A 25448-nucleotide genomic window follows, 5' to 3' on the forward strand; every position below is an offset into this window, starting at 1 on the left:
AAGTTCTACATTTCTTTTTAAAAATCAAATAAGAGTAGTAGAGGGAAGGAGGGGAAAGAAATGCAAGCAATTCAAGAAAATTATGAAAACAGAATTTACAGAGGCACAAAAACTTCTGAAGCAAATAATTCCTTAAAATTTAGAAGTAGTGAAATGAAAGCTAATGACATGAATGAGTCATCAAGAAACAACAAAACAAAGTCAGAAATGTAAAATGTCTCATGGGAAAAAGAACTGACCTAGAAAATAGATCAAGGAGCAATATATCAAGAATTATTACCTGAAATATAAACTATTATAAACTATAGACTCTTATTGAGAATATAGTCCCTTTTCACATGACCTTGCTTCCCTATTCTCTATTTAGGAAGTGATTTTTTTAAAACCCTGATATAAAACTTTATATTTATTCCTATAAATTTTTTTTCTAATTTGAGCAGGCCCAGTTTTCCAGTCTGTCTAAATATTTTTGAATTCTGCATTTGTCATTCAGTGGATCAACTATTTCCACTATTATAATGTCACCTGAAAACTTAATAAGCATGGTATCTGCACACTGAAGTATTAAAGAAACAGGAGCTAGCACAGAGACTTAGGGAATTCCACTGAGGACTTCTTTCTTTCCAAGTTGACAGCTAATCATTAATATCTATTCTTTGAGTTCAGCCATCTAACATCTAGTTGCACTATCATCTAGTCCACATCTTTCCTTTTTTTCCAATAAGAATAGTATGTAATTGTATGTCAGATGTTTTACTAAAATAAAATATGTAAATAAAATTTAATATTATATAATAAATATCAAATAAGTATTTAATATATCTAAATAATTCACCTGATCTACCAATTTAATAACTGACCCAAAATAAATAAATGTCAAATAAGTATTTAATATAGCTAAATAATTCACCTGAATCTACCAATTTAATAACTGACCAAAAAGAAAATTAGGTTAGTCAGATTCAACCTGTTCTTGATGAAGCATGCTGGTTCTTTGTGACTATCACTTCCTTTTCCACATGTTCATTACCCATCCCTTTAAAAATAGATTCTACAGTTTAGCCAAGAATTGAGGTTGTTTGCCAATCTATAGTTTGCATATTCAGGGACAGAGGCTGGCAGAGAAGCATGACAAATAACTAGTTTTCCCTCATTATGTAGTTCTGTCTCTGCCAACTCTGATTAGTTTCTGCCAAGCTGCTACATATTAACTACTGTGTTAGGATAAGCATCTAATTAGTAGTGAATTTTCTACCTATAAAGAACAGCTGAGAACTAGGGTTTAAAAATTTTTTTTAAACAAATACACAGAAAGTTTACAAGTATTAATAGTTTATATGCCTATAAAAGGTGAAATAAAGTTTCTAGGGACTGTATTCTGGTAGTAAGTAAAATTCTGAGATTTTCTGTCTCTGAAATCAAGGAGAAAGATTAAGGCAACAAATCTGGGAGTAATCCAGAGATTTCAATAAAAAGCAGCTGAATAATTAAAGTGGTAGAAAAGAGGTCTCAATTTACATTTTCTATTTCTTTGTGAATTAGGACTCCATTTCTCATCTCCTTGCTGTAGAGAATTATTTAGGAATATGCATGTCAATGTTTTAAAAAGTAAAAAATTTTCTGATTGTCTTTAGAAAAAGCAAATTCTGCCCTGGAGTGGACATTTCTGGAACTCTTGTTTACTAAGACTGGGATCTGGGGTCTTAGCCATCCAATCAAGAAGCTGCCCTGTCCTAGTCTGGGAATCTGAGTAGCATCCAGACAATCAGAGCAGGAAGCAGTTTCTTCTCTTTCAGCAGGTAAGTCTAAACAATTCAGCTCTTAATCCATGTCAACCAACAGTCATTCCTTCAAAAAGACATAAGTAGTAACTTATTTTATTACAAGAGAAAGCAGAAAGACATGCAAGTTGGATCTCCTCTTGAACAGAGTGCACAGGAGACCAATGATGCAGGCAGGGCCTTCGGGATCGCCACACCTGGCGATCAGCACAAAGTGAGACAGTATTGGGCTGTGTATTTTATAGAGGGAGAAAACTCATTGATTGTTCATTGAATACAGCTTCTCAATCTCTCTTCTGGCCAGACTGCAATTTAACTCTGGCATCTTGGTCTATGGGACTTCATCTAATTTTTCTTCCCATAAATCTTAAATTGCAATTATTCCTTGCACATAGTGATTTTCTTCATCGTGGTTTCGATATATCATAGGCCGGCATAAGAAATTAAATGAGAATTTTTAAATTAAAGCTTTTTATTTTTTTAAACATATGCATGGATAATTCTGCGACATTAATCCTGTAAAATCTTGTGTTCCAATTTCCCCCTCTTTGCCCACCCTCTCCCCTTGATGGCAAGTAGTCCAACATATGTTAAACATGGTAGAAATATTTGTTAAATAAAATATATATACATATATATATATACAATTATTAAATGGGAATTTTGGAGGAATTTTGCAGAGACTACAGAGGATACTCAAAGTTCAGTAGATGACACAGAAAATGTTTAGAAACTCAGAAATGCATAAAATGTATTATTATATAATATCAACATATTTTGTCTTTTAATGTCATAATAATTCAGACTTTTTTTTTTTTTGTACAAAGGGAGGGCCAAAGTAGTTTCATCAGATTTTCCATATTACCCTGGGGGTGCAGGTATTGGGGACAGTATGCCCCTGATGCCCTCTTTTCTCTGTTCTCACCCTACCCTTCCTTCTTCCCCTTTCCTGCCCCCATCACATGGAAAGGATAACTAGTCTCCCTGTTTCCTGGACAGACAGCTTTCACCTCAGCTTCCCTAGTATCATTACTGGTATCGTTAAAATCTACTTTTTCTCACATATGAGTGTTTTGAGTCTTCACATTGCAACAACCCACAAAAAACTTGGGAGTTATGGAATAATTCTTTGCAGACAAAAACAATTGATACACCTGGGCTGGGAAAAAGTTTTGTCCTTTGACTCCCGTCCTTGTTTATCCTTCTAGTTTCCAAAGCTCAGGAGTCACCCTGGAGGAGAGACACAGAGAGAGCTGGAGTCATGTTAGCCTTCTGGAAGGAGAAAAAGAAGCTGTGTCGGGGCTCAGCAGTAACGACGCCTCCACAGAAGAAGATGATGGGGAGCCCAAAGTCTGCCGTGTGTGTGGAGACAGGGCCACCGGTTACCACTTCAATGTTATGACCTGTGAAGGGTGCAAGGGATTTTTCAGGTAGAGTGAATGTCCCCAACCCAGTGACTATCCTTTCCCCCCTGAAGCAACCAAGTTTTGGGTGTCTATGCTAAAAACCTATCCTATGACCCCATCTCAAATGGATGTAATCTATGAAGAAAAAACAATAGAGGAAAAATGCTTTGAAAAATTAAAAGTTTAGATATCTAAAAATAAAAATATTATTAAAAGTATATTAATGGAGGGCAGCTAGATGGTGCAGTGGATAGAATAATAGGCCTGAAGTCAGGAGGACCTGAGTTCAAATATGACCTAGACACTTAACAATTCCTGTCTGTGTGACCTGGGCAGGTCACTTAAACCCAATTGCCTCAGCAAAAAAAAAAAAAAAAAAGTGTATTAATGTAAATCCATAGCTCCAAGGAACGCTTAAAAAAAACCTGGGCTAAGAGCAAGTGGGGCTGATCTGGGGTCTGACACACGAAAAGTCATTTCCTCTCTCTTTTGGGTTTTATTGCCTGTATACAGTTAATTCCAGGAAGATCTCCAAATATATCTTATCTCTTGCTTATGTTTTCCTGAAATAAATAACAGGGTCTCCAGCTCCCATATAAGCACTAAAGGCAACAAATCCTTATGAGGGGAAGATGCCATTTCTTTTTAGCCCACTGCAAAGGACATAGAGGATGCAAAGGAAAGACATTCACAAGAGTTCACAGAAAGTGGATCTGGGGTCAGAAAAGCCTAAGTGAAAATCCTTGATGCTGATACTAACCATGTGACTTGCTCACGGTGGCTCTGCTCCCTCCTCTGAAATGAGGGTATTGAAATCTGAGATCCTGTGACCCCTAAGAAGGATCTGAACTTGTAGCTGCCCTTGAACCAATCAGAGGCAGTTCTCCAGCGGAGTGGATGGAGAGCTGGGCCTGGTCAGGAAGTTCAGAGTTCAAATCTGATCTCACATACTTACTAGTTCTATAACCCTAAGCAAGTCACTCTGTTAAGGTGACTCTGCAAGTCACTTAACCTCCATTTCCTTATCTGTAATAGGAGGCTGACAGTTGCATCTATCTTGAGGGCCATTGGAGGTTCAAAGAGAAAATGTTACTTAGCACAGAGCCTGGCACATAGTAGGTGCTTAATAAATGCTTGTTCCCATCCGGTGATTTCCTGATTCCCCCAAAGAACTTATACAGTCCCCTCAAGTATTGTAGTAAATCCTGTGGTTTGGATTCCCCAACAAGCCTTGGATGATTTGGACATCCTTGATTCCATAAAACCTGCTCTGTCCAAAAAACTCCTGCTTTTTTTTCACTAGGGAATCATGAAGGGGATCTTTTTTCTTCCTAAAGGGATATTGGTCTCTCATCTCCTGGAAAGTTCCAAATATCTTACCCTTGGCACCTTCCAAGGACTGACTGAAAGGCAGAAAGAAGGAAGAAAGGAAGGAAGGAAAGAAAGAAGGAAGGAAGGAAGGAAGGAAGGAAGGAAAGAAAGAAGGAAAGAAGGAAGGAAGGGAGGGAGGGAGGGAGAGAGGGAAGGAGAGAGGGAGGGAGGAAGAAAGGAAGGAAAGAAGAAAGAAGGAAGGAAGGAAGGAAAGAAGGAAGGAAAGAAGGAAGGAAGGAAGGAAGGAAGGAAGGAAGGAAGAAAGGAAGGAAGGAAGGAAGGAAGAAAGGAAAGAAGGAAGGAAGGAAGGAAGGAAGGAAAGAAGGAAGGAAGGAAAAGGAAGGAAGGGAAGGAAGGAAGGAAGGAAGGAAAAGAGAGAGGGAGATAAGAGAGAGGATTTCATGCTAAAGTGGAAATTAAAATTTCCTTCTCTATCAATCAATATAAAAAAATTTGTAATGCACATACTATGTGGTCCACACTTTGCTAGATGTCAGAGATACTCCCAAAATGAAATATTCTCTATTCTCAAAAATCTTACATTCTAATGTAGAGGTGCAAGTACATATATGTAAATATGCACAAAATAAATGTAAAGAAAATAATATAAAGTAGGTAGGGTAGACAGGCAGAAATAGTCTTAGCAATTGAATTAGTCTCATTGAGAAGGTGATACTTAGGCTGCATCTTGAAGAGAGAGAGGGATTCTGGAATGTGGAGGTGAGGAAGGAGTGATTTCCAGGTGTGAAAGCCAGCTAATGCAAAGTCCCAGAATTGAGATATAAAATACAAGTGAAGTAAACTTTAGCTGGATCCTAGAATGTGGGAGGGGGATAAATAGCCAATCAACCTGGAAAGACAGTTTGGGCTCAATTTGTGAGGGACTTTAAAAACTAAATAGAAAGATGTCTGATTTAACACAGAGACATCAAGAAGCCATGAAAGTTTTCTGGGTATTGTGGTGACGGGGTCAGATCTCTGCTTTAGAAAAATCATCCTGGCAGCTCAATGGAGGGAAATTAATTGTGATATTGCAATAATCTAGATGAGAGGTGATGAGGGCCTGAATTTGAGTCTTGGATGTACAAATGAGAAATGTTCAGATATGAGGAATGGTATGGAGATAGGAATGACAAGATTTGACTATTGTTAAGAGGTCCCTTGCATTTATCTTTTTGAGTTGCCATATTTTCCTTAAACACTGGATCCAGAATAGGCAAAAGGCCTTGAATGTATCATTGAGCTGGTATAATGTGCTGTTTGCATCTCAAACTGGACTCCCTATGTGTCCTTGGTAGTCAAGCCTGGTACTAGTCAATCTGCACCAGGCTGAGAAATTGCTTGGGTAGCTGGGATGCTTGTAGATAATCAGACCATCCTATCTTCGTAAGTCAGTAGTTTCCAAGGAAAAGAACATAGCTTTTGCCATCAGTTAGCTCCTCACAATAGGCAGGGATTTTGAACTTTTCCTATCTTTACTGTGCCTTTCTCTTTCTCATGCCACATCCTTTTAAGTGGATAAATATAAATATAAAAATGCAAATTTATGTGTAATTCTTTGGGTTCTACATGCATGTTCATTTCTCTTGTAATAAACTTAATTTTCACATAAGTTTTGTGACACTATGATTGTAGACAATATATAGAGTAAGAAGAATGAATTGTTAAAAATAATATCAAAATTATAGCCTGGGAGATTAGAAAAATGGTGGTGCCTTCACAAAAAATAATTGCATTGAGGAAAGGGAAGATAATGATTTTTATTTTGTATATGTTGAGGTTTAAATGTCTTCAAGTGTCCAATAGGCAATTGGTGATACAAGACTAGAATAGAGCTTTGAAGAATCCCCACATTCTCCAAATGTGTGATATGAATGATGAGCCAGTAGAGGAGACTGAGGGGACCAAAGAGAGCAATGTTTCAAAAACTCATAGAGAAGAGATTATCTAGGAAGAGAGATTTTCAAATGCAGCAAATAGGTAAAAACGAATGAGGACCTGGGAAAAGACAGCAGATTTGGCAATAAAGAAAACACTGATAACTTTGTAGACAGTACTTTTAGTTGAGTTATTAAGGTAAAAGCCATATTGCAAGGTGGAAGAAGAAGCCAGTAATCAATAAGGGCTAGGAGTTTAAAAGAGCATTAGAGAAAGAAGTTCAGAATGAAAACAAATCTATTCACTTTGGAATGTAAATGTGAGCAGGCCTGGTGGAAGGGATGGGCAGGCTTGGAAAGGGGAGATGGATGAAATAGCATTAAAAGGAATAGGGACAAGAGAATAAGAAGCGAGGTTTGAGAATAGTTTGTTCCTATGTGGTCATTGATTCATTAATATAGGTAATAGGCAAGAGTTATAGGTGGTGGAATTCTTTAATTATAGGGGTAGTAGTTGGTAGCTCATGACAATGCTCACAGTAGTTGTTTTTCCCCCAAGCCAAACATTCCTTCATTGCTTTCATTTCCTTGTTCTTATTTTAGGAAAGAGTATTCTCATTTGACTTATTTTCTCATTTAAACAATGACAATAACAACAATACTTACCTCATTTCTTCTGGGAATTCTAAATGATTTTTTGACCAAAATGTATTTTCTTTAAGGTTTTGTTTGTAGATCTTTTGGTTTGTGTCTTGGACAAGCAACCCTTTTTTATTTGTTTACTTGTTCTTTCAGTCTTAGTGCCCAGACTAGGGCTTTGTTTTGGAACTAGGCTCTAGAAATGTCTAGTAAAACTTCTGGTTGTGAGACCTGTTATTTTAGACATACTATAGATATCCACAAATTTAAAGCCATCTCAAAGTCCTAGGTATTCTAGCTGTTCCTTCAACTCTGATAAAGGTAATCGATCACTTAGCTTCTTCCTAACTGCAATAAGAGAGAAGAATTCTGTTAGGCTAATATATGAGTATGCTCAGGGTAGTGAAGAATTGTGGGGTTTCTTTCCCTTATCTCCCTTGACAATTCTATCATAATCCCCATTCCTTCATGGGACAGTTCACATGGAATTGTCCCCTTTTTAGGATTCAGATTGAAGCTTTCTTTCCAACCACTTTTTAAGAAGAATCTCTATTCCTACTCATATGCCCAATTCTGGACAAAAGAAGAGAAGAATCTCAATCTCCATGGAAACACTGCCTCCAGGGCCATTCTCACAAGGAAATGGAATGACATTGCTTGGCAACAATTGGGGAAGGAGGGAAGGAAGAAAAGAGGAAAGGGGAAGACAACCTTGCTTGAAGGAGCCTATGCTGGAGAGAAGAGCTGCTATAGTTAAAGAAATCTCTGATGGCCTGTATTGTAGAATACAGAGCAAACTATTACAAAAATGTGCCCATTTTTCTGATTGGAAGTGTTATGAAACTTATGAGTCAAACAATGAATAAGTGAATTAAAGAATGGAAAGATTGTTCTTTTTTTTTTAGTTTCCAATATTCATTTTTTGTAAGATTTTGTGTTCCAAATTTTTCTCCCTTTGTCCCTTATTTCCCCCCTCTTCGAGACAGGAAACAATCTGATAGGAATTAAACATGTACAATCCTTTTAAACACATTTCCATATTTGTCATGTTGTACAAGAAAAATCAGACCAAAAGGGGAAAAAAATCTGAGAAAGAAAAAGCAAGCAAACAAACAAGGTGAAAATGCTATACCTCAATCAATATTCATTTCTCCTTCTTGTTGTGGATGTGGATGGCATTTTCCATCTCAAGTCTATTGGAATTATCTTGGATCATCACATTGCTGAAAAGAACCATTGTCCATCACAATTGTTCATCACTGAATCTCTTGTTACTGTGTACAATTTCTCTTGGTTCTGCTCACTTCACTCAGCATCAGTTCATATAAGTCTTTCTGTGCTTTTCTGAAATCAGACTACTCGTCTTTTCTTTTAGAAAGATAAAATTCCATTACATTCATATGCCATGACTTATTCAGTCATTACTCAATTGTTGAGCATCCATTCAGTTTCCAATTCCTTGCCACTACAAAAAGGGTTACAAATATTTTTCATGTGGGTTCTGTTTTTGCAGATAGGGTCTTTTTCCTGAAAGATTTGTTCTTAAAGAGTTTTCTTCTTATTTTTCTTATATGGTTCTAGAGGGAAAGGAAATTCAATGATAAGAGATGAAACTGTCTTTTTTCCCATAATTTATTTTTTTTCCTGAAAATGTAAGAGATCAATAGAAGTAGAAGACAATATGTAAACAAGACTCAAATCTGAACTCTGTTATTTAAGCAAGTCATTCTGTGACTGTGGGTTACTTTTTTCTCCTTTTTTATTGATACCTTTTATTTTTGTAATCTAATCATTCAGGGTAAAAATATACCAATTGCCACCATACAGCTAAGCAAAAATCAAAGCAAACTTGATTCAGTAAGCCAATCTGGCTGCATTCATTCCCCTCTCTGCCATGAGGATGACACTCAAATTGGTATTCATAATTACTCAGAATTCAGCTCTTTTATTCAGTTATTCTTTGACATTATTGTACACATCATATTGCATCATAATTTGTTCTTCTGGTTTTGATTACATCTTCCATGTCACTTCAAGTAAACATAAACAAGTAAATAAAATAATATTATTTTATTATCTTTGTAATAAGAGAAATTCATTTTTATATGTTCTGCTGTGGAAGAAATGGGCAGCACTCGGAGGCAGGAAGTTCCTCCTCCTTGGAGGGCTTCAAACAAGAACTAGTGATCACCTGTTAAGTATGTGATAGAAAAGATTCAGCTCTGACAATTTTCCAACTTCCTTACAGTCGTGATTCTATGATTTCCTTTTCTATTACTGTCTTTCAGTTTTTGTTATCATGCAGTCATTATGTAGAAATGGATTTAATTTCAGAAGTTTTATTTTGGAATCTACAACTTTGCTGAAGTTGTTGTCTCTTACTATCGTTAATGGTTCCCTAGGATTTTTCAAGTAAACCATTATATCATGAGCAAATGGGGATAATTTTCAGCCTACTTATTGTTACGTCTTTCATTTCTTTCTCCTTTCATATTGCTATTGCTAACATTCTCAAAACTATCAAATAACAGTGGCGAGAGTGGGCACTTGTATTGCTTGTATTTATTGGGAAATGTTCTAGTGAATCCCTGTTGCACATTGTACTTATTTTTTATTTTAAACATACTTTTTTTTACAATATTAAAAACATTCCTCTTTGCCTGTACTATGGAGGGTTGGTTTGTTTGTTTTTTAACCAAATCGAAGGAAAACCAGAGATTCCCCAGAGATTCCTATGAGGCGGGAGTATGTTCCTGGCTACCTAGAGCCCAGCTTCTTAAATCATGGTTCGCAGTCCCATATGGAGTCTCGTAACTGAATGTGGGGGGACCCTATCTTCCTGCTAAATCTCTGGGAAGGCAGGGCTGGAGTTACGCCAGCCGTCAGGTTATCCTCTATTTTCCCTTCCTGCAACTGTTTTTGCCACAGATGAAAATATTCCCGATTAAGGCTCTGCAGGAAGGACGGCTGGCTGATCTGGCCTTGCTGAGACCCAGAACCCTGTGGGAACTGGTGGGATGGAGCCCAAGTTCACTCTCCCAGTCTGGTGCCAACCCCAGTCCCGCCTTCTCTTTCTCTCCCTGCAGGCGAGTCATGAAACGGAACGTTCGGTTGAGATGCCCCTTCCGGAAGGGCACTTGTGAAATCACCCAGAAGACCCGGAGGCAGTGCCAGGCTTGCCGCCTTCGCAAGTGCCTGGATAGTGGAATGAAGAAGGAAAGTAAGCCCTGGACCAATAAGAGCTTTTTTTTTTTTTTTCTTTTTTTCCTCTGAGGTAGTTGGGACTAAGTGACTTGCCCCAGGGTCACCCAGCCAGGAAGTGTTATGTGCCTGAGACCAGATTTGAATTCAGGTCCTCCTGACCTCAGGGCTGGTGCTCTACCCACTGCCCACCCAATAAGGGCTTTTTAAGGAGGTCTTTGATGGTCATTCCAATTTTTTTAATCTAGGGAAAGCTTACATTATCCCTTGTACTCACTTCTGTTCTGATTTTTCCCCTCCCCAAGATGGCAAACAGTCCTTTACATGTTAAATATGTCACAGTATATCCTAAATACAACATATGTTTGCAGAACTGAACAGTTCTCTTGTTGCACAGGAAGAGTTGGATTCAGAAGGTATAAATAACCCGAGAAGAAAAACAGAAATGCGAGCAGTTTATATTCATTTCCCAGTGTTCTTTCTTTGCGTGTAGCTGCTTCCGTCCATCCTTGATCAATTGAAACTGAGTTAGATCTTCTCTTTGTCAAAGAGATCCACTTAGGGATTTGGTCTTTAATCTGTCCATTCCCTTCTATTTCTTGACCTACCTCTTTCACTTGCCTCCTTCCTCTCCTCCCACGTTATTCTCCCTCTGAGCTCTCAACTCATTTACTTGGGGCTATTTTAACCCTCTGGAGATAGGAGAAAACAGCCTGCCTAGTTGTTTTCTGAGAGCCAAAGAGTGCTTGCTTTCCCCTTCTGATGATGAGTTGATGGGCTCCATCCTAAAGAAGTTGGTCTTGACCATTTGATTATCCAAGTTCCACTGCAGGTTCTCGGCTAGGCCTGACTCTGGCCCACCAAATCATCTCTGTAAAGAGGACTTCCTTGGATTTTTTAAAAGAACAATGTTGCTGGATTAGTCTACAGTAATACAGTCTAGTCTGTATTAACAGATTCTTCCAAGTTTTTTAGTTTATCTCAGTATATATCAGTTTATTTATTTTAGTTTATCTATTTTTAGTTTATCTCAGGGTATCTAGCTCTCCCTGGATAGAAGGAGAAAAGGGTAGAAGGGAAGAGTGGAAGAAGATATGTTCCAGGAAGACAGCCAAACTTTATGGGAAAAGAAAAGACAGAATCAAACAACGCAAAATTTTTAGTACACCAGCAATATAAACACACCCCCTTATCCTCTTCCATTATAGATTCATTCATTCTTCATTGATTTGTAATTTTTGGGCCTTACATATGGACCCTTAGAAAGCTACTGTTGGTTGGATATACTTTGTGTATCCATTCAAAACCAGAGCTCACAAGCCCCCACCAAGATGTGCATCTTTAGCAGACCAACCAAAGAACATGTTTAATTAACCAGAATAATAACAATAGTGACAAGAAAGATCTGCCCCCCCATATACAAGGGGGTTATCTCCTAGGTTACCCCCCAACCACTACTCCATACGATACACATGCTGAGAGGAGACATCCGTGTGGCCAGGGACTACACTAAGCCAGACCTACCCACAGAGAACATCTTTGGCTACAGACCCATGGCCAGGAAGACTCGTAGCTCTGACATTGTAGGTCCCTGAAGCCCCCAGGGATGTCATCAAACTGTTTTCTGCTTTCTTCCAGTCTCCTGAGATGTTCTTTGCCAGGCTTTCCTGCTGAGTTGCTGCAATTCTTTGCAATTGCTGGCCATAGTTGTGAGGTGACTTCCTAGTTGACTTGCCCTTGTGGGGTTTCAACTGTGATAGGTTTTTCTTTCTCAGCTTCTTGCTCTGCTGTTATCCCCAGAGCTGATGCCCTCATGGATTTTCTCCTTAGAAGCAATCTTTAGCTCTTTTATGATGGGAACCCCAACTGTACCCACTCAGCTCCAGCTAAAAAAGCCTTGAGAAATTTTGTCTTTTGAACACCATTTCTTCTGTCTCATTGTCCCTGAGTTTAGACTTTAGTTGTGGTCCAAAATTCTTCCTAACTCCCATCATGTTCCTTGGTTGCGAAGACCCCTTTAAATTATCTCAATGACTCCACTTAGCAAAACCGCAAAGGAGATGAATGAGAGTGGGGTGAGGAAATTCTTCTCTGCTGTTCCCCACCACATTACTCATTTGAGATCAAAACAAGTGGTACCATGATTTTTGTCCTATTTTCTTCAAGCAATCAACTTGTTGAACTCTCAACAGGTTCAATCAACCAACAGATATTTATTGAGCATTTATTATGTGCAAAGTACTGTACCAGGCACTGAAGTGATCTGAATATACCAGCTTGTTGCCCTGTGCAGTGCAGACCCAATAGATCTGAACACAGCAGAAAATGACCACAGTCCACAGGCTTGCAAAACAAGGCATGGGTTTGGGTGGCTGTAACTCACGTCTCTCTTTGGTGGGCCATTGTGGGACTACGCTGAGAACTGTGGAACTCAGAAAAATACTGGTGGAAGTTCTTAGAGGTCAACATCTTTATGGCCATGGGGATTCAGAACAGAAAGTGCTTCCAAGCCAGAAATCGATAGTGGAACTTTCTTGTACTCTTATTTTGCTATAAGTAGACCCAGTTCTTCTATTTTTCTTCATTTCCCACCCTAGACTCAAGTCACCATGTATAGTTCCATCTTGTTCAGGTAGCTGAGGTAAATTCGATTTTCCCCTATAGGTTTAGAGGAGGATGAGCTAGTGATAATATGAAGTAATTCCTGGGTTTAATACATGTTTAACACAAAGATGGCCTAGGGAAAGAGGAATGCTCCTGAGTTCAACAGCTCAGGGTTAATAGTCTGAGGGCTAAGGGCATAGATTTTCCCTAAGCTGGCTACTCTTCCCTACTATGTGCAGTGATCATGTCTGATGCAGCAGTAGAGCAGAGGAGAGCTCTGATCAAGAGAAAAAAGAGAGAACAATTGGGGACTCAGGCTCCAGAAGTGAAAGGATTAACAGAGGAGCAGCAGAAGATGATCCTGGAGCTTATGGATGCTCAGACGAAAACCTTTGACACCACATTCTCCCATTTCAAGGATTTCTGGGTAAGAGAATTAAGTATTTGATGCTTCAGAATCCCATCCTTCATTGTACTATTTGCAAACCTGCCTCCTCACCTCCCAATTCAGGCAAATGATATGGAACAGAGTCTAAGCTGAAATGAAGTGAAAACCAAAAGAAACCCCTTCCTCCTGCTCCCTTAGGGCCATGGGCATGTGAAACGCGTAATGTACTGTCAGGCTTCTCTCCATCTGTAAGTCTGAGAAGCCACCGGCTTCCCTATGGTTTGTTTCTCTGCTCTGAGACCATGGCAACGTGTGGTCCAGAGTGACAGCCCCATGTTCAGAAGCTTACCTTTCTATCCCATTGTGGGGGCTAAGAAGCAAGAAGTAAAGGGATCTTAGAGACCACTTTATAATCCAGTCTCCTCATTTTACAGATCATGGAAATGAGACTCAAGGACACAAAATGATGATGATGATGATGAATGTTGATGTAGTGCTTTAACATTTGGAAATCATTTTCACGGGTTAGGTCTCATTTGATCCATACAACAACCTTGAGAAGCAGGTGCTTTTATTATAGATGAGGGAATTGTGGCAGTGAGAATTTGACTTGCTTAGGATTACATAGCTAGTTTATGTCTGAGTCCGTTTTGAACTCAGTTCTTCCTAATTCCAAGTCATCTAGTTGCCTATATAGCTATTAGCCATTGAAATTTAATTCCAGATATGTATACTTATTTTGTATTTAATTTATGCTTTAACACATTTAACATGTATTGGTCAACCTGCCATCTGGGGAAGGGGATGGGGGGAGGAGGGGAAAAATTGGAACAAAAGGTTTGGCAATTGTCAATGCTGTAAAATTACCCATGCATATAACTTGTAAATAAAAAGCTATAATAAAAAAAAGAAATTTAATCCCAGGTTTTGGGGTTTTCAGTCAAAAGCATCTTGGACTGCACCATATTCTTCTTCCTACACAGAAATAGCTTCATACAGTAGATGTCCAATACATGTATATCTGTCTAGAGTCATCTTGGTACTAGCAGCTGACATCAATATGATTGGTATGTCTGCGAAATGTGATTGATGGGCATAAATGTCCCTGCTTTCTTTCCTCTGCTTCCTCTCCTTCCATACTTCCTTTCTCTTCCCTTTTCCTTCCATGCTTCCCTTCATTTCCCTTCTGCTGTAATGATCTGTTTCTCAGCTGCCAGGGGTACAGAGAAGTAACCCTGAGATTCCCAAGCCCATTGCTGCCAGTTCAGAGGAAGAAGCGGCCAAGTGGAACAGCATCACCAAAGAGCTCTGCCCCATCTCTCTACGGCTGCAGGATGAAGATGGCAGCATTTGGAACTACAAGCCCTCAGCAGATAGGTCAGGGAAAGGGATCATTTCCTTGTTGCCCCACATGGCTGACATGTCAACCTACATGTTCAAAGGCATCATCAATTTTGCCAAAGTCATCTCCTACTTCCGGTAGGATATGGGGATTTACTGGGGAAAGGCGGTATAAGAAGGAGCAGAAAATGGCGTTGTCAGGTGGTCAATAAATATTTATTAAGCACTTACTATGTGTCAGGTACTATATGACTGTGCTAAGAACTAAAGAAATTAAGGATGGAGATTAAAGGGCTTTACGATGGTCTTCCTTTCTCTGAATGTGGATGACGTATCAGTATCCTCAAGGCTCTCTCCTTGGTTTTAGTCAGACAGGATTCGTTTTCCCCATGAAGAGGAAGGAAACAGGTGAACATTTGGTGTCATTTGGAGAAGATATAAAAGAGATTTGGAAAGGAGCTCTGAGCAGGGTGACCCCATAACAAAGGATGACAGTCTGCTTGTCCCTAAGGGGAGCTTGGGAAGGGTGGGCTGGCAAGAATTGATGACCCTAGCATTGAGCAACCTTCCCTCAGGTATACTAAACTCATGTGATGTTGCCACCAATACCTGGGTCAGCCTCCCGAGTCAGCCAATGGATGGGGCATGAGATTAGGGAGAAGGCTCCAAAACAACTTAGTTTATGGACCATTAAAGAAGGTTACTTGAGAAATCATCTAATCTGCTCCCTGATTATCCAGGTGAGACTGAATCCCTTGGCCACAGGATTAAGTGTCAGAGTTAGGATATTGATCTAGTTCTTCCAATTCCAAATTCAGGACTCTGTGCTAGTAATGGGGGCAACAAGCTCCCGAAGTTGGGCTGCTGGCACTTTGCTTGGGAAGGATGAGAACCTGGTGGTCACTTTCCATCACTCTGCAGGGGAGATACTCTTTGACAATGGATATTAAGGCTGTGGATGGATGCTTGATTTTCTTATACTTGAATAGCAGGGTTGTTGTAGTTAAATGGAAAAGGCTTCGACTTTAATAGAAACAGTTTCTATTTTCTATCCTGTCCCATAAATCTACCTTTTAGGTCTCTTGTCACTGTCTTGGGTATCTGTGGGTAACAGGTGATGTGCATATGCCCAGGGTCAGGTATGCAGATGGATCAATGGAAATGGAAGCTCACTTGAATTGTGCTCCTTTGGTGGTCTGGGAATTTTCCCCTTTTGCTGGTTGTTAGGTACAGGGAGGAGAGGAAGCTAAGCTGGTCTGGTGTGGCCTAAGCTGGGCCAGACTTATTCCCTGTGTTTCTACCATCTTTGCCAGTTTCCTCAAACAGGTGCTCAGAAAAGATCAGGAGAGGAGAATCCCTGCTCAGTGAATGGGGGAGGGCAGGGAACTGGTTGGACACTGGATGAGCTTTCCAACAAAAGAGATGGGAGAGGATCCCCCAGAGACACTGGCTCCCACTAGAGAATCACATAAACTATGTCTACAAAGTCCTATTGGATCAAGCTCCGTTTGGGCTGAATTGGCAAAGCCCGGATAATTTGAGTGCTGATTTCTCTTTGGCACTGATTAGTCGCTTGGCCATGTGTTCTTGCATGCCAAGGTGGTAGTGAGTGCCGGTCACTGAAGCACTTCAGGCAGAAGCTAGATGAGCGTTTGCTGGGGATGCTGTAGAGAAGACCGAAACTATGACCTTGGAGGGCCCTTCCAACCTGGGAATCCATGCTCAAAGACCAGCGCCAGTGCAGGTCTGGACTCGGCCCAGAGAGCAGAAAAATATCATTAGTCAGGCTATCCTTGAGGAAATTTTGGGAACTTTCAGAGCTGGAATTCCCTCCCAACATTTCCCCTTTCCCACCTCCAGAATGTAGTTTCTTGACCCTTTTAGGACTTTCTAGAACAGAAACTTTGGTCCAAGAACAGCTTCTCCAAAGGACCCCTGGTCTGGAAGCTCACAATGGCCTGGAGCCTCCCCCTCTCCTCCCCCCCCGCCCGGTCCACTGGGGTCCTCCTGTGTCACTGAACTTCATCACTTCCTTGTGTGAGCCTCATTCCACAAACGGGGCAGTACCTCAGTGGTAGTCAAAAGGGTTAATGAAAGGGATGTTGTCAAAGGAAGAAATGATAGAGGAGTGATTCCAGAGTAAACCCCCACCCCTCAGAGCTTCCTGACAGGGTGCTTCCTCTTTCCCCTGTCAGGAGTGGTGGGAAGGGCACCCTTAGCTTCTTCAGGGTGGCCCCACACGGTTATAAGCTACCTCCCTTAGTCTCAGGGATCCAGGCCATTGGAGCTCCTCATCCCAGTGACGCCATCTTCTCATTGGCTCTGGACTAACTCTGAGGGGCCAATTTCTGCCACAGCCCCCAAAAGAAGGCCACAGTCTGTGCCATTGGAAATAACCATTAATTTAGAGAGGAGGAAATAATGGAGTCATAATAATAATTACTACTATTTACAAAATACTGTGTGCCTGGCACTGTGCTAAAATCTTTACAGTTATTTCATTTGTTGCTCACAATAATTCTGGAAGACAAGGGATATTCCTATTCCCATTTTGTAGTTGGGGAAACTGAGGCAGACCAAGGTTAAGTAACTTGACCAGGATTGCACAGCTAGTAAGTGTCTTAGGTCAGATTAGAATTCAAGTTATCCTGATTCTGGGTCCAGCACTCCATCCACCAGGTTGGGGTAGAAAGGGCAGCCTACATATGAGAAAGTTATTAATTAATCAGCAAACAATTGCTTCTAGATTATAAGTTTGTAAACTAGGTTTCTGTAGCTCAGTACCCAGAAGATATCAAGAAATGTTTTATAATATTGATTCTTTTTAAGCCTCTGGGTTCTATGGTAGGTACACAAAAGTATGTATACTTCAAAGAGCTGATAATCTAGCTGGGTTATACCAGGTGTAAACCCAGGCCATTGCTGATATTTTTCCAGCACTGCATGTTTTAACTCTTAATGGGCTACTCTCTCCCCTTTCTCTCAGAGAATTGCCTATTGAGGACCAGATTTCGCTCCTGAAAGGGGGCACGTTTGAGCTGTGCCTCCTGCGCTTCAACACAGTGTTCAACGCAGAGACGGGGTCCTGGGATTGTGGTCGGCTCTCCTACTACTTAGAAGACCCTGCAGGCATGTGACTGGACTTCTCCCACTGTTACACGAGCAGCCGAAACTAGATCTTTTTGCTCTCAGGGAAAGTAGCAGCAAAAAAATGAGGGGGCCGGCAGTGTGATGGACACCCCAAATGTTAATGGGGAGGCCGCTGGAGGGCTAGGGGGTGGAAAGGCACTCTTGGGGTACAGCTCTCCGGCACACCTTCCACAGCCAGCAGGCTCAAACTCAAACGATCGTGGAAATCGGCGAGGGCTACATGTTAAGAAAGGCTTAATTTCTCCTAGGGGGCTTGCAGCAACTTCTCCTACAGCCGTGCTGAAATTCCACTACATGCTGAAGAAGCTGCAGCTGCATAACGAAGAGTATGTGCTGATGCAGGCCATCTCCCTGTTCTCCCCAGGTAGGCCCGCCCCAGGTGGCTTCGGCTTTCTGCCTCAGCCCTGACTCTCGGTAGGGCAGGTTCAGCTGGGGATGGGAGGCGGGACCCGTTAGCCCGCCCCGTAGGTCTCCTTCCTGGCTTGTCTCTGCCTTTCATCCCTGTCTACCTGCATATTATATGTTATATAAACATACACACTCATATATAAAAACAGGATTTTCTTTCTTTCCTTTTTTAATTTCTTTCTTTTTTTCTGTCTCTGTCTCTCCATACAGATATAGAGTTCTAATGAAAAATCTATATAGAGATTATATATGTATATGTGTTACCTACATTCTACTTGTATATGTGTATATGTACATTATATGTATGCATTATATATGTATATATGTGTATATATAAATATATATACCTTATATATTGTATATCATTGAAATGTATATATAGTCAGTCAATCCCATTACCTGTTAGGGCTGAATATCTCTCCTCTCTCTCCCCTCTCCATGTATATATGTACACACAAACACCACGATACACACATGCAGACATAAGTGTCCCAGAAGATCTCACCTGCATGTACACAGCAGAAAAACACCACACGTACAAAAGACTTAAGGCTGTCTCTGCTCTCGCTGACACACATATACTTCATACCACTCTGGGCCCCCTAGCCCTGGAGTTGTGTCCACCTGCAGTCCCCAGCTGTGCGTAAGGAAGTTCCCCGTGCTTGGGTTTCCCGGGCTCCCTGGGAGGGGGCTCAGCTTCATCCCTGAGCTTCCTTCCTCAAAGTCAGAGGGTGACAGGAGACAGTCTGGCTCTTCCTCCACCAACCCCGGAGCCCATCATTTCCCAAACCCGGGTCAGAGCGGATGGTGCTGGGGGAAGGGGGCAGTTTCCCCATCTTGACGCCCCAGGGATTCCCCTGGCTCCTGTTCCTTCCCTAGATCGACCGGGTGTGGTCCAGCGCTGTGTAGTGGATCAGCTGCAGGAGAGATTCACCATGGCGCTGAAAGCCTACATCGAATGCAAGCGGCCTCAGCCGGCTCACCGGTGAGTGAGGGCGGCCGCAGGGGCCTCCAGCAGAAAAGGCCCCCGGAGGGAGGGTCCCAGCTTCATTTCGGGGCGGTGGGTTAGACCCTGCTTCACAATGGATGTTGTTCTTCGTGGCTATGGGGGAAAGTTACAAGGGATTGACTGGGAGAAATCAATCAAGCAGAAAACTTGATTATTATTATTTATTATTTATTTATTTATGATAATAAGATATTATTATTATTTATTAAATTTGTACTACAAATACATGTACATAGTATGAAACAATCCCAATTTCAAAGAGCTTGCATCCCAATGGGGGCTGTAACAAGTACATACAGAAGTATATACAGAATGAATACAAAGCATTGTAACTAAATACAAAGCAGTTAGGGAGGGCCTTTGGCAGTAGTGTCAGGCTGGAGTGGGGAGAGGCTGGAGTCAGGGAGATCAAACAGGAAGATGTAGCAAAAATCCAGACAGCAGTGATGAGAGCTTGAACTGAGGTAAGAGCCCTGTGAGTGATGGGAGTAGGTGAGATGTGAGAGTTTGGGTTTTTGCTGATCAGACCCTTCTGCCCTCTTCTTTATAGATTTTCTAAACACAGCTTCTTCCTGGTTGTCTGACTGGCAATCCAGGTCATGTCCACTAATGGAATGCCTTCCAAGGTGCTTCTTTTCTCCTCCATATTATTTCTCTTGGTAATTTCATCAGGTCCCAGGGATTCAATTATCGTCTCCCTGCTTATGTTCTTCTGATTTACTTATCCAACCTTAAACTCTCTCTCAGACTTCTAGACAGTGTCTCAAACTGGACATCTTTAATACTACATATCCCAAACCAAACTCACCACTTTTTCCTTCAAACTCTTCCTTCTTCCTAAATTTCCCATTATTATAAAGGGTACCACACAGTCTTACAGGCTCACAAACTAGATATCCTTCCTCAACTTCTCTCTCCTTTGCTCCCCACCCCATATCCAGTCTATTGCCAAGTCCTGTCCATTTTGTAAATCTCTCATATACGATCCTTCTCTCCTCTGGCACTAGTATCATCCCTGCAGGGATCACTTCATCACTTCCTGCAGGGATCGTTGCCCTGCTCGGGGGGAAAGCACAAGCCTTCCCTAACTCTACTTCATCCTCCACTCAGCCATCAAGTGGCCTAAAGCACCCTTCTGACCCATTACACTCCCTCTTCAACAAACTCCAATAGTTCCCTAGTGTCTCCGGCATCAAATCTAGATTCCTGTGTTTGTCATTCAAAGTCCTCTGGAACCTGGCTCTCTCCTACCTGACTTTCATGTACTCTTCAACCCAGTGACACTGGCTACTTTGCTGTTCATTGCAGAAGGCACTATACCTCTTAACTCTGGGAATTTTCACTGGTTGCCCCCCATGTCTGGAGTTTTCTCCCTTCTTATTTCTGACTCCTGGCTTTCTTGATTTTTTCCAAGTACCAGCTAAAAAGCTCACCTTCTGCAAGAAGTCTTTCTTGATTCCCCTTAATGCTAGTATCTTCTCTCTGTAGGTTCCTCCATTTTACCCTTTATTCTCTCTCTCTCTCTCTCTCTCTCTCTCTCTCTCTCTCTCTCTCTATATATATATATATGTATATATATAATACATATATATGGGGGGGTATGTATGTATGTTTCTATTTTGTATATCTATTTGTGTGTATATGTTTCTATATATCTATATCTTATTTTTACTTGGTTATTTGCATATTGTTTCTCCCATCAGACTGTAGCTCTTTGTGAATAGGGATTATCTTTTGCCTTTCTCTGTATCCCCAAGAGGACAGCACCTGACATAGTAGGCATTTGATAAATGTTTAGTGACTAGCTGATGATTGGGCCCCAAGGGAGGTATAAGGATTGAGGGAGCTGAGCAAAACCTGGAGAATTTGTCCATTTATGGGTGTGGATGTTGCAGTCGATGCACTGGGAGCAAGGAAAAGACGTGGGTTTGTGAGAACAATCACTCCTCCAGTCTGGGCTGCTCTTAGTTCTTTTCCATTCATGTGAAATCCAATACTGAACAAGATGAGCCTGGAATCTTGCAGGAGATGGAAACTGGAAACAGTTGGCTGAGTGTGAAGACATGGAATCAAATATAGGTCTCTGGCAAAGATATAACCCTAACAGGATGAGAATGTTTGGTGTTTGGTTACTTAGGTTCATATGGATTCAATGAAGTAGTACGGTATTAAATCACTAGACTTGGAGCCATGAATATCTGGATTCAAATCTTGCCTAAGATATTTATTAGTTATTTGCCCCTAGGCAAGACACTGAACTTCTCTGGAGTGTCTTCACCTATTAAAATCAGAGAATTAAACTTCATGATCTCTAAATTGATGATCCTGCACTAAAAAGTCATTGAATGATTAACAAAATGAAGTTAACTCTGATCTAATATTCCCCCTCCCATCTAAATAGGGAAATGTTTTGGTCATCAGCGGTAAAAGACATGGTGGTTGTCTCAAGCAGTCTTCAGAAATCCACCAAGTTCCATGGCCCTAGGTTCCACGTGGCTAGGAATTTTATGTCCTTCAATGGTCAGGTTCCAGCAAAGATGGGGCCATTTGGGTCCCATGAGCAGCTTGGTCTTCTTTTTATAGCCTCCCATGTTGTAGATGGAACGAAAGAAGCTGCCCTGGGAAGCAGCAGTCTTATAGCAATGTGCCACATGTGAAAGGCATAGAACCTCTCCTAGCTATTCAAGTTGTCAAACCATACCAAGGTAGATCAGTGCTAACTGCATTCTCAACATGGTACTAAGTGCCGTACCAAGACAGACAAGAAACTTGCCCTTAAGAAGCTTATACTCTTGTTGGAGAGGCAAGACTAACATAAAAAACAAAAAGAAGCAATGCAAAATGATTCGTGTAAATTGTGTATTCTGTGGTAAGTCAAAAGCTAGGAAAGTCTTGACTCCTGAAGGAGTCAAGAATGTGTCCTGGTCAACTTTGGAAGACGAAGAGGAGCTAGTGGGGCAGTAAAGAGAAGGGGAGGAATTTCAGGTGAACAAAGAACAGGGGCACAGAAGTCAAGAAATGTAAGGACACATCAGGGTGATTTATTTCTGGGACAATGAGGAGGCTGGAGCAGAGAGGGCATGATGGGGAAACAGTGGAAAGATGGCAGAGCTAGGGCAGGATCAGATATGGAGGCCACTAAAGTCAAATGAAAGGTTTAGATTTGATTTGATAGGACATAGGGAATCATCAGAGATTTCTGTGTCCCATTTTGGCATAAAGGGTATTTGGGGTTCATGGAAGCTGAGCCAGTGGAATGAATGTAGGCTCAGCCAGGCCTTGTCATCTCCGAAGAGGTCCAGTGAGGGACTGTCTTTCATGGACCAGTGGACCAGACTCAAAGGTCTGGCCTTAGCAATTCACATAACTGTCCACTAAAGTGAAAATGGATTAGGACCTGCATTCATGGTGAGTCTCCTCTCACAGATGAAATCACAGACTTTGGAAATACTGAATTATGGAGTTTTACTCTTAATGTAATAGTTTGTCAAATGTCAGTAACAAATCATAGGATCATAGAATTAGAGCTAATTGGGACCATAAAGGTTAAGTCTAATCCCTCCATTCCACAGCCAAAAGTGGTTTCAGTGACTTGCCAAGGACCACACAGCTAATAAATGTCTAAGGTGGGATGGAACCCAGCCCTTCCTGACCCCTAAATCCATCATACATGTTGCCCCTTATTATCTACCTCTGTTGTCCAGGTTTCATTCAGCTTCCAGAAACAAGTGATGGCCAGGTTAGGGAGGTGCTTGCCATGGATGTCCTGTGGGCTATGCCTTGGCTACTGCTCTAAGCTTAAAGGATTTCAATCATCTTGTTTATTGTACTGTTATGGAAATGCTTGTTTTATTCTATTAATTAAAAGTAAAATAAATTTAAAAAAACAGAATCTACCTGGGCTTACCCTAAAGGAAAGGATAAGGATGTTCTTGGAAGCTGAATTCTGATTTTTAATCTCTAAAGGTCTTGCCCTATTTATTACAACTTGCAAGAATAGCCCAGTAATGAGCCCCAGGAAGAGCTATACAGACCCTCAACTATAATTAGTGACACTTGACTATTGCTCAGAGAAATGAAACCTTCCCTATAACATGTGTTCCTCACCACAACCTAGCCTCAAGGCAGGTACCAGGGTACCACTGGACTGCTAAGAGAAAGGATGAGGGTGGATGGGGAAGGAGAAACCAACCACAAATTCTACAGCATTTCCTAATTTTTTTCCATCTGCTTTTCTTCTTTCAACACTGTTATTCCCTCTCTTCCTTTTCCTGGCCCCTTGACCACCCTACAGTTTCCTGTTTCTGAAGATCATAGCCATCCTCACGGAACTCCGAAGCATCAACGCCCAGCACACCAAGCAACTGCTGCAGATTGAGAACATCCATCCCTTTGCTACCCCTCTCATGCGGGAGTTATTCAGCATAATAGACAGCTGAACAGCCCCCTCACTTTGAAGGCTGCCCGGGACCAAGCAGGCAGAATACCTTTGACAGCAGCAAGCTCTGGCTATCAGCCTTTGGATGGACAGAAATCAGCAAGAATCAAGATCTCTCCGTGGTCTGATCTGCAGGGTCCAGCCTTAGCCTCTTGGATTGGTCCTAGAGTCCATTCAGGGCTCAGTCCCATCTGACTTTCCTGGAGAAAAGTGATTGTTTTCCTCTCAGTTTGTAATTCTACCTCACCCTTCATTTGTAGATAATGAAGCATTTGGCATAGTAACTCCCTGGCTTATGAGTGCTGCAGTAGGGCAGAACAGAAGAGATGCTGCTGGTCCAGAGATGGAATTCCAGTGAGACATGTAGTGATACCCTATGAGCAGGAGATGGGCAGATTCAAGGCTCAGCTTTGGGTCTGCGGGACTACACCTATGTTCATTAGTACCTCATTCATTACTTTCCATTCTTGTTCCCAATTCTCCCTACATAAACCCAGTCTCCACCTTTTCCCATCTACTTCTCAAGATTATCTTGCAAGGATTTAGCAATTAAAATTACACAAGGGAAGGGAATGGGAAGAAGAAAGGAGAGGAAAGGAAAGGAAAGGGAAAGGAAATGAAAGGGAAGGAAAAGAAAGGAAAGGAAAGGAAAGGAAGGAAAAGGAAAAGGAAAAGGAAAAAAAAGAAGAGAGGGGAGAAAGGAGAAAGGACAAAGGAAAAAGAAAGAGAAAGGAGAAAGGAGAAGCCATATTGCCCAACTGGCCAATTCCAAATAGGTCCTCACTGGGGCATCTCCTCCTCCTATATGTCATAGTTTTAGAACTAGAAAAGACCTTTGAAGCTATCTAGCCCAATTCCTTCATTTCATATATAGACAAGGAAATTTGGATAGAGAGGTGATGTGAGCCAACCTGGTCACACAGCAAGATAGTGGGAGAGCTAAGATTTAAATTCAAGTCTCCTGATTTCTTAGGCCATTATTTCTCCTTCTACATATATCATGCTACTTAGTTTTCTCCTTTTTCTTCTGGGGGAATGGTACAAATAGAAAAGGGAAAATTGAAATTTATGGAATATTTTTTTTTATCCTTTGTAAATTTAAAAGTCACTATTGTTTTAGGAACATAAAAATGTATCATGTATGTTTTGGCTTGTTCATAAAATGACAATATACCTGCTTGGGATATTAAATTAAAATTCTAGTCTATTCAGATAGTAGTTATGAATTTTCTAATTGAATTTACTTCTATGATTTTTTTGTTTGTTTCAAATTTTTGTGACAATGGAAGAGAGAAACTGCTAAAGATGTGTCATCTCTTAGTTTTTGTTAGTTGCAAAGAAGGGGCAAATATGTGAAAAATAAATGACAGATTTCATTATAAGAAAGGGAAATTACATTATAAGAAAGGTTTTTTGGATTAGTTTTCTTCAGAAAGATACAGAGGTTTCAGAGAGTCTAGAGATGCTCCCCAAGGTGCTTCTTTTCTCCTCCATATTATTTCTCTTGGTGATCTCATCAGGTCCCAGGGATTCAATTATAGTCTCCCTGCTTATGATCTTCTGATTTACTTATCCAACCTTAAACTCTCTCCCACACTTCTAGACAGTATTTCAAACTGGACATCCCATGGACATCTTTAATACTACATGTCCCAAATCAAACTCACCATCTTTTCCCACCCCAAACCATGGAGTGTAACTTCTTCTGCATGAAATACTGTCAAATCTATCTCCTTTGGAAATCCATTTGTCATTGGACAGTATTTGCAGATCCTGTGGATTCCTCCCCATCCCCTCCCCCACCCCCAAAAAAAGAAATCTAGAGAAATTTCCAT

General features: G+C 40.9%; 1 protein-coding gene across 1 annotated transcript; it reads left to right on the forward strand.

The window, feature by feature from the left end:
- Positions 1-1902: 1902 nt before the first annotated feature.
- NR1I2 (nuclear receptor subfamily 1 group I member 2) lies at positions 1903-24824 on the forward strand. The gene is given in 10 exon segments (XM_051990610.1): positions 1903-1995; positions 2943-3211; positions 10161-10294; positions 13119-13306; positions 14478-14746; positions 17595-17737; positions 18007-18033; positions 18036-18122; positions 19046-19151; positions 23470-24824. Coding segments are annotated over 10 exon segments (1461 nt in total). The 3' UTR covers positions 23615-24824.
- The last annotated feature ends 624 nt before the right edge of the window (positions 24825-25448 follow it).

This window comes from Antechinus flavipes, chromosome 3, assembly GCF_016432865.1.
Source record: "Antechinus flavipes isolate AdamAnt ecotype Samford, QLD, Australia chromosome 3, AdamAnt_v2, whole genome shotgun sequence".
Classification (NCBI taxonomy): domain Eukaryota; kingdom Metazoa; phylum Chordata; class Mammalia; order Dasyuromorphia; family Dasyuridae; genus Antechinus; species Antechinus flavipes.